At 33.6% G+C, this 10622-nt stretch overlaps 1 protein-coding gene across 2 annotated transcripts in view; it reads left to right on the forward strand.

Annotated features, from left to right (window-relative positions):
* Nucleotides 1-10622, forward strand: part of NSG2 (neuronal vesicle trafficking associated 2) — a 228334-nt gene that overhangs the window by 153259 nt on the left and 64453 nt on the right. Inside the window, exons 1-2 of one of the 2 annotated variants that reach the window (XM_051978929.1) lie at nt 8380-8589; nt 9694-9844. In XM_051978929.1, coding sequence (XP_051834889.1) covers nt 9716-9844 — 129 coding nt within the window. In that variant the 5' untranslated portion in view covers nt 8380-8589; nt 9694-9715. Of the gene's footprint in view, nt 1-8379; nt 8590-9693; nt 9845-10622 lie in introns of those variants that run through there. The other variant, XM_051978930.1, reaches the window with a different exon arrangement.

Below are 10622 nucleotides of genomic sequence, written 5' to 3' on the forward strand. Positions count from 1 at the left end.
TAAACTGAGCATTTTCTTCAAGGGAAGAAGATGGGCATTCAATGAAACAGATAAATTCCATTTATTTCTGATGAAAAGACCAGAGCTAAACAAAAAAAAAAAAATGACCTCCAAATATAGGACTTAAGAGAAGCATAAAAAGGTAAAAAGAACTCTTGGGAACTGTATTTCTGTTATAGGTATACATAGAGAGTGCATGTTTATTTTGATTTTACTGTTATAATATAAAAAACGAACTAGAGGTGGAAAGGGAATTTTACCAGGAAAAGGGAAAAGTGAAGGTAAAATGAGGGAAATTATATCTCACTAAGAGGCAAAGGAAACTTATTACATTTGAGGTAAAGAAGGTAAATGAACATTGTGTGAATCTTATTCTCATCAGATTTGGCTCAAAGGGAAAATATTAGACATATTTGATTTACAGAGAAACTTCTCTCACCTTAATGAAAAGTGGGAGGGGAAGGGCTAAAAGGGAAGAGGTAGGCTCCATAGAAGGAAAAACAGAAATAGTAGGGGAAAGGTATAAGAAAGGGGGAGGGACTCTAAAGCGGGAGGGATGCTTGAGGCAAGGGGTGCTCATAAGTTAAATACTAGAAAGAGGGAAAGGGGGAAAGGAAAGAGAAAAGTATAATTTGGGGATAATAAGAGGGCAGAATGTGAATGGGGTGAACTTTCCCATAAAGCAGAAGTGGATAGCAGACTGGATTAAAAGCCAGAGTTCTACAATATATTGTTTACAAGAAACACATTTAAAGTAGAGTGATACATACAGAATAAAGGTAAAAGGCTGGAACAGAATCTATTATGCTTCAGGTAAAGTAAAAAACAAACAAACAGGGGTAGCCATCCTGATCTCAGATCAAGCAAAAGCCAAAATTGATCTAATTAAAAGAGATAAGAAAGGAAATTATATCTTGCTAAAGAGTACCAAAGATAATGAAGCAATATCAATACTAAATATACATGCACCAAGTTGCATAAAATGGAAATTCCTAAAAGAGAAGTTGAAAGAGCTGCAAGAAGAAATAGACAGCAAAACTAAAATAGTGGGAGATACAGTCTTGCTCTCTCAGAACTAGATAAATCAAACTACAAAATAAATAAGAAAGAAATTTAAGAGGTAAATAGAATGCTAGAAAAACCAGACATGATAGATCTTTGGAAAAAAATTGAATGGAGACAGAAAGTAGTATACTTTCTTCTTGGCAGTTCATGGAACCTATACAAAAATTGACCATATATTAGGACATAAAGACCTAAAAATAAAATGCAGAAAGGCAGAAATAGTAAATGTATTTTTTTTCAGATCACAATGCAATAAAAATCACATTCAATAAAAAGCCAGGGGAAAATAGACCACAAAGTAACTGGAAACTAAACAATCTCATCCTAAAGAATGAATGGGTGAAACAGCAAATCATAGACACAATAATTTCATCCAAGAGAGTGACAATAATGAGACAACATACCAAAATTTGTGGGATGCAGCCCAAGCGGTAATAAGAGGAAATTGTATATCATTAGATGCTTACTTGCATAAAATAGAGAAAGAGAAAACCAATGAATTGGGCTTGCAATTAAAAAGGCTAGAAAAAGAGCAAATCAAAAACTCCCAATCAAATACCAAATTTGAAATTCTAAAAATAAAAGGATAGATTAATAAAACTGAAAGTTAAAAAAAACCTATTGAATTAATAAATAAAACTAAAAATTGGTTTTATGAAAAAATGTGAAAAATGCCAACAAAATAGATAAACCTCTAGTAAATTTGATTAGAAAAAGTAAAATCAAATTGTTAGTCTTAAAAATGAAAAAGGCAGAATTTTTCACCAATGAAAAGGAAATTAGAGCAATAATTAGGAGTTACTTTGCCCAATTTTATGCCAATAAATTTGATAACCTAAGTGAAATGGATGACTACCTTCAAAAATATAAGCTGCCCAGATTAACAAAGGAGGAAGTACATTGCTTAAATAGTCCCATTTCAGAAAAAGAAATAGAACAAGCTATTAATCACCTCCCTAAGAACAAATCCTCAGGACCGGACAGATTAACATGTGAATTCTACCAAATATTAAAAGAACAATTAACTCCAATGTTATACAGACTATTTTTAAAAATTCTTTAAATAACTTTTTATTGACAGAACCCGTGCCAGGGTAATTTTTTACAGCATTATCCTTTGCACTCATTTCTGTTCATATATGTGTGCAGAACTGAACAGTTTTCTTGTTGCACAGGGAAAATTGGATTCAGAAGGTATAAATAACCCGGGAGAAAAAACAAAAATGCAAGCAGTTTATATTCATTTCCCAACATTCTTTCTTTGGGTATAGCTGCTTCTGTCCATCCTTGATCAATCGAAACGGAATTAGCTCTCTTTATCGAAGAGATCCACTTCCATCAGAATACATCCTCAAACAGTATCATTGTTGAGGTATATAATGATCTCCTGGTTCTGCTCATTTCATTTAGCATCAGTTCATGTAAGTCTCACCAGTCCTCTCTGTATTCATCCTGCTGGTCATTTCTTATAGAACAATAATGTTCCATAACGTTCATATACCACAGTTTACTCAACCATTCTCCAATTGATGGGCATCCATTCATTTTCCAGCTTCTAGCCACTACAAACAGGGCTGCCACAAACATTTTGGCACATATAGGTCCCTTTCCCTTCTTTTGTATCTCTTTGGGGTATAAGCCCAGTAGAAACACTGCTGGATCAAAAGGTATGCACAGTTTGATAACTTTTTGAGCATAATTCCAATTTGCTCTCCAGAATGGCTGGATGTGTTCACAATTTCACCAACAAACTATTTGAAAAAAAAAAGGAATTAAGAACTCCTACCAAATTCCTTTTATAGCACAGACATCGTACTGATACTTATACCAGGAAGGATGAAAACAGATAAAAAAATTTATAGACCAATCTCCCTAATGAATTTTGATGAATAATCCTAAATAAAATATTAGCAAAGAGATTACAGAAAATCATCCTGTGGATAATACACCATTATCAAATAGGATTTATAGCAGGAATGCAGGGCTGATTCAATATTAGGAAAAATATTAGCATAACTGACTATATCAATAACCAAATTATTAAAAAAAAACATATGATTATCTCAACAGATGCGGAAAAAGCATTTGATAAAAATCCAACACCCATTCCTATTAAAAACACTAGCAAGTATAGGAATATGCACTTTTTCTTAAAATAATCGGTAACATCTATTTAAAACTATCAGTAAGCATGATACATAGTGGGGATAAACTGGAGCCATTCCCAATGAGATAAGGGGTGAAACAAGATTGCCCATTATCACCATTATTATTCAATATTGTATTAGAAATGTTATCTTTGGCAATAAGAGAAGAAAAAGAAATTAAAGGAACTAGACTAGGTAATGAGGAAACCAAATTATCGATATGATGGTAAACTTAGAGAACCCCAGAGAATCAACTAAAAAGCTGTAATATATAATCCAAAACTTTTGCAGTTGCAGGATACAAAATAAATTCACATAAATCATCAACATTTTTATACATCACTAACAAAGTCCAACAATAAGAGATACAAAGAGAAATTCCATTTAAAATAACTGTTGATAGTATAAAATATTTGGAAATCTATCTGCCAAAGGAAAGTCAGGAACTATATGAACAAAACTGCAAAACATTTTTCACACAAATAAGGTCAGATCTAAACAATTGGAAAAATATCAAGTGCTCTTGAGCAAATATAATAAAGATGACACTGCTCCCTAAACTAATCTACTTATTTAATGCTATACCAATCAAATTCCCAAGAAACTATTTTATTGACTTAGAAAAAAACAAGAACAAAATTCATCTAGAAGAAGAAAAGGTCAAGACATTCAAGGGAACTAATGAAAAAAAAATCAAATGAAGGTGGCCTAACTGTACCATATCTAAAACTATATTACAAAGCAGCAATCATCAAAACCATTTGGTACTGGCTAAGAAATAGACTAGTTGTTCAGTAGAATAGGTTAGGTTCACAGAACAAAATAGTCAATAACTATAGCAATCTAGTGTTTGACAAACCTAAAGATCACAGCTTTTGGGATAAGAATTCACTATTTGACAAAACTGCTAGGAAAATTGGAAACTAGTTTGGCAGAAACCAGGCATTGACCTATATTTAACATCGTACACCAAGATGAGGTCAAAATGGATACATGATCTAGGCATAAAGAATGAAATTATAAATAAATTAGAAGAACATAGAATAGTTTACCTACCAGACTGTGGAGGAGGAAGGAAATTGTGACCAAGGAACTAGAGGTTGTGCTTGGCCACAAAATAGAAAACTTTGATTATATCAAATTAAAAAAAAAAAAAAACTTTTGTACAAACAAAACTAATGCAGATAAGATTAGAAGAGAAGCAATAAACTTGGAAAACATTTTTAGTCAAAAGTTCTGATATAGACCTCATTTCCAAAATATATAGAGAATTTACTCTAATTTATAAGAAACCATGCCATTCTCTAATTGATAAATGGTGAAAGGATATGAACAGACATTTTTCAGATGAAGAAATTGAAACTATTTGTAATCATATGAAAAGGTGCTCCAAATCACTATTGATCAGAGAAATGCAAATTAAGACAACTCTGAGATACCACTACAGTCCTCTCAGATTGGGTAAGATGACAGAAAAAGATAATGTGGAATGTTAGAGGGGATGTGGGAAAATTGGGACACTGATATATTGTTGGTAGAACTGTGAACAGATCCAACCATTTTGGAGAGCCACGTGGAACTATGCTTAAAAAGTTATCAAACTGTTTGACTCAGCAGTGTTACTACTGAGCTTACATCCCAAAGAAATCTTAAAGGAGGGAAAGGGACCCATATATGCAAAAAATGTTTGTGGCAGCCTTTTTTGTAGTGGCTAGAAAGTGGAAACTGAATGTTTGTCCATCAATTGGAGAATGGCTGAATAAATTATGGTATATGAATGTTATGGAATATCATTTTTCTGTAAGAAATGACCAACAACATGGTTTCAGAGAGGTCTAGAGAGACTTACGTGAATTGATGCTAAGTGAAGAGCATAACCAGGAGATCATTATTTAAGGCAACAACAAGACTATATGACAATCAGTTCTGATGGACGTGGCTCTCTTCAACAATGAGATGATTCAAACAGGTTCCAATTGTTCAGTGATTGAAGATAATCATCTATATCCAGAGAGAGGACTATGGGAATTGAATGTGGACTACAACACAGAATTTTCACCTTTTCTGTTATTGTTTGCTTGCATTTTTGTTTTCCTTCTCAGTTTTTTTCTTTCTAGATCCAATTTTTCTTGTGCACCAAGATAACTGTATAAATATGTATGCATATATTGGATTTAACACATATTTTAACCTATTTAACATGAATTGGACTACCTGCCATTTAGGGGAGGGAGTGAGGAGGAGAGGAAAATTTGGAACAGAAGGTTTTGCGAAGGTCAATGTTGAAAAAATTACTTATGCATATGTTTTATAAATTAAAAACCATAAAAAAGCAAACAAAAATAAAAAAAAGAAATAGAGAGGCACATGGAATATGATGGATAGTTTTGGTTAAATTAAAATTAAATGATTTTTCACAAACAAAATCAATGAAGCCAAAATTAGAAGGAAAGCAAGAAACTGGGGGGAAAGTTCAAAGTAAGTTTCACTGATTAAAAGCCACATTTCCCAAATATAGAGAGAACTGAATTAAATTAATAAGAATATGAGTCATCCCCTAATTGATAAATAGTCAAAGAATATGAACAATAAGTTTTTAGGTGAAAAAAATCAAAGTTGTCTGTAGGCATAAGAAAAAAATTATCTAAGTCACTATTGATTAGAGAAATAAAAATTAAAATAATTCTGAGGTGCCACTGACACATATCAGATTGATTTACATGACAGAAAAAGAAAATCACATGTGGGAGAGAATGTGGGGAAAATTGGACACTAATATACTATATTGGTGCAGTTGTGAACAATTTAGAACCATACCCTAAGTACATACCACTTGAACCAGTAATACCAATACCAGCTCTATATCCCAAAGAAATTAAGGAAAAAGGCAAAGGATCTAAAATATTTATAGCACTTCTTTTTGTTGTGACACAGAAGTGAAAACTGAGACATACATGATTTGAGGAATAGCTGAATAAGCTATGGTATATGACTATGATGGAATACTATTGTACTTTTAGAAATTATAAGGAAGATGGTTTCAGAAAATCCTAGGAAGACTTATATGAACCACAACCAAGTGAAATAAGGAGAACCAGATAAAACACTGTAAAGAGGAACAACATAATGTATGATGATCAGCTGAAAGCCTTAGCTATTTTGATCAACACAGTGGTCTAAGACAATTCTGAAAAATTATGATGAAAAATGTTATCCACATGCAGAGAAAGAACTGATGGAATCTAATTGCAGATTTAATCATAATTTTTCATTTTCTTTATTTTTCTTGCTTTTTTGCAACATGGCTAGTATGAAAATAACTTGCATAAGTCTATATGTATAATTGATATCGTACTTCTTGACTTCTCAGGAATGGAAGGAAAGAAAAAATTTGGAACTCAAAAATTGAAAAAAAAATTAATTTAAAAATAATTAGATTAAGAATAGAAGTTTCCTTCCCTTTTCCATCTTTTGTAGAATACAAATATAATGGAAGGTCAGAATTTGTATCATTGTTTATATTTGTATCTCTAGTGCTTAGTACAGAACGTGACACACAGTTGGCATTTTGGAGAAAAAAGGGAAGTGAACTAGCATTTTTCTAATTGTCTACTAAAATGTCTAATTGCCATACATTATCCTAAGTATTTTATAAATATTATCTCATTTGATTTTAACAACATCCCTCAGGGATAAATCCCGTCATTATACTCATAGTTGCATTAAATAAGGCAGATAGAGTTTTAAGTGACTTGATCAGGAGCAATCAATTAGAAATTGTCTGATGTTAGATTTGATTGAAATCATTGAATTGTCAATTTTTCTCTCGGGGAAAAGCAAGAGCTTCAACAGATGTCCAAATAATCAAAACCTCCAATCATCAAATCCATCACAGAACCAGAGCTGGAAAGGATTTTAGAAAGTAGCTAGTACCTCATTCTATAGATAAAAAAACGAAGATGGAATCTAAGTAATGTGCCTAGCACAAGAAGTAACATTTGAACTCAGGTCTTCTGACTCCAAATACTATTCTTTTTTCATTGTACTAGATCTCCCTTGTATCTTTATCAAGATCCCTTTTATGTTTTCTCTTTCTATTTCTGCTTCCACTGATCTTTTCTTTATTTCTTTCTTGTTTCTGACTATTCCATTTCCACAATTTACTTTTTTCCTTGCCTCAGTTTCTTCTTATAAAGCAGAAAAATAACTATATTCTCTGATTGAAGAGAACATAAGAATTGAACAAAGAGTCTGCTAATAGATTTGGATTGAATATTTTCCCTTTTTCTCCTGCAACAGCAGGTAAGTTCCCTTAAGCTTATACTCTAATGGCAGATATGTGAAGAAAAGCCAAGTCAGTAAGCATTAAGTATAGGACCCTAATAAGTTTCTTTTAGGTGTAATACTTTTATAAACAGACTATTTTCCAGATTTCCTGGAATTTACTATTCATTCCAACCTTCTTTTCCTTGAAGCCTCCCTCCTGTGTCCACCAGCTTCAGATAATAAGAATTTCCCTTAAACCTGAAATAGGATCTTCTTTTAGACCTCTTTAGAACCTTCAGTATTCTTTGCCTTGAACAACTATTATAGAATTTCCAGATGTAAGCTCTTGGTTCCAACCTCAATTACTAGAAATTCCTGAGTGATTTCTCATCCCTCTAGGACAGTAGCAAGAGAAAGAGGTCCAAATCTGAAAGAGTTTTATTACAGCTTTGATTAACATTATTGGATCTATGAACAAACTGTCTTTGACAGCAAATTCCAAGTATCCAAAATTTGGCTTTGGTTTTTATTGTGCTCTGGGATCATGATTTACTTTTGGAAGTGGTATCCTTTTCCAGTTAGCTTTCCTTTTTATTGCTTCTAAAGGCTCCAGGTGGCGTTGCTTGATAAGTGTTTATTAATATATGTGTATATATATATATATATACACATACATATATTTATGTACATATACATATATATGTGTATGTATTTCTATTCCACCCTATTCACTTATTAATTCTTTCTTCCCTTTTGAAACTGAATTTTCTATGTGGCAGTTGCGGCCATGCATCAGAAACAGCAGGTGGTGCCAGATGCCAGATGGAATGGGAAGCCACTACCCCAACGAGTGAGAGAGAGAGAGAGAGAGAGAGAGAGAGAGAGAGAGAGAGAGAGAGAGAGAGAGAGAGAGCGTGCTGTGTGCTTATTGCAGAGAGGAGCTACTATACTCTGCTCCCAGCTTACTGACAGTAGCTCTTGGATTCAGGCTGCTACACCCAGGAGCCCTGTCCCTTCAGCACCATCAGCCCGAAGCTCTTGATCGAGGGAAAATCAGCCCTGCTCCTCAGATTGGCCTGAATCTGGCCTGACCCTTCAAGCGTGGTTTGCAGTAAGTACAAGGGTTTACTTTGCTCCATCCCCCCCACCTCCATCCTACCCTACCCCACCCTCTTTCATTATAACACCCCTGTTTTTTTCTCATAAACAGGACTGATAAGTGAAATCAGGTCATGCAAAGCTGCATTGTGGTCCTAAATGGAGGATTCTTTTTTTGACTCACAGCTAGCTATAGAGGAAGAAATGCAGGGCATTTATTTGGTTAGGTATTGTGCAGTTTGGTTTTAAAAATATATAGTCATATTATTTTAGAGTAAATTCAGTGGCTATTATATTGACTGAATAAAAAAAAACAGCTAACAATGAGGATAAGAATACTAAAAATGTAGGATATGAATACACATTGATAAAATTTGCCTTTATGAATCTATACATAGACACATGCACATGCAAACAATGCACTTCTTGGTGGAAGGTTTGCTGAAGAGAAATTGTAAACAAAAAAAAATTGCATTTCAAATAGTGAGGTGAAATGTATCATACTGCATGATGCTTGAGAGTATTATGACTGTTCTACCTTCTCCTTATGTCTTTTCAATATGAAAGCTTTCATTTTTACCTAATGTTTTAAATGATTTCTGTTTTGCACTTATTTAAAAATCTTAAAAGCTTTTGACTTTCCCCAGATTATGATATTTAATTCTGGTATATTAGGGCAAAGGAAACATCTAAAATGAGTCTATTGAAATAATTGAAATAGTGTCTGAAAACCTAACAAAGGTGTCCCCAAAGGATCAGTGAATAATCTGAAGAAGTATGTCTCAGCTTCAAAAGACCAGGGTTCAAATTCCAAGCTCTAATGCTAGCTGAATGATCCTAGCAAAGTCATTGTACTTCAACCAGGTTCATTTCCTTCCTCTGCAAAGTAAGGATAATAATACCTGCATAGCTTATTTACCTTACTGAGTTGTGGAAAAAGAGCTCTGTCATCTTTTAAACTCAATTGAAACAAACTCTGAGCTCTGAGTTGTGAGCTTTGATGATAATGTTAGCCAGAATGGAGCCATTTAGGAACTATTTTCTGTAACTGTAATCTTCTATTTTTTTTCCTGCAACTCTCTTTTTGTTGTCATCTTACTCATTTGGACTGTTCCAGGTCTGGGAAGTGAGACACCAGAATGGTGAAGCTGGGGAGTAATTTGAGTGACAAGAACAGCAAACAACCTTCTGGTGAGGACGGCTTTCAGACTGTTCCTTTGATAACACCCTTGGAAGTAAATCACCTGCAGTTTCCTGCTCCAGAAAAGGTAACACTAATCATCTCCCTTACTCTCCCAGAAGTCAAAAGGATTTTTTTCTTGCAAAATTTGTTTACTTATCTTATGGCATAGTCTGAATCATAGCAATGATACATAAATGATTTTTTTTTCTTTTTGGGGGGAGGAGACTATGATTAACATAGCAAATGAATACATAACCATAGTTTAGGAGTAATATATCATATAATCCAACAACTTAATGTTGTATTTGCTTAAATTAGGTTTATAAACTTTAAGCAAATTGTTTAGAATATATAATTTCTGATAGGGATTGGAGCCATCCCCTCTAAATATAAATCTAGCTCTCTTTTCACTCATTCCACAACACCTTGGTGGAGTTGGAGCAAACACTGAATATTATAGATGAAAGGGACTTTATAACATAGAACATAGATGGGGATAGTTAGAAGAGTCCTTTGGAGAGTGGACTCACAATGTTGAGTGTCAGAGCTTTAAGGAACTGTGGGGATCATCCAGTTTAATTACCTTATTTTAAGGATGAGGAAGTTAAGCTTTGGAGAAGGGGGACTCAAATATTAGAATAAGAATGGACCTGGAGTACTTGTCTTGTTGTCTTGTTCAAACCTCCAATTTCACAGGAAGGGAAGCTGAGGCCTAAAGAAAGAAAGTGTATTGATCAATACTTCTGAACGTTGTAGAGAGGAAGAGTCCAGCTAAATGAAAGAAATGGCTTTAGTCATAGGAAAGGTTTCAGAGGCACTTAATGGAATAACAATTGAAAGAAGATAGAAATTGTTGCAGAAGA

The sequence above is a fragment of the Antechinus flavipes genome, chromosome 2, assembly GCF_016432865.1.
Source record: "Antechinus flavipes isolate AdamAnt ecotype Samford, QLD, Australia chromosome 2, AdamAnt_v2, whole genome shotgun sequence".
Taxonomy (NCBI): domain Eukaryota; kingdom Metazoa; phylum Chordata; class Mammalia; order Dasyuromorphia; family Dasyuridae; genus Antechinus; species Antechinus flavipes.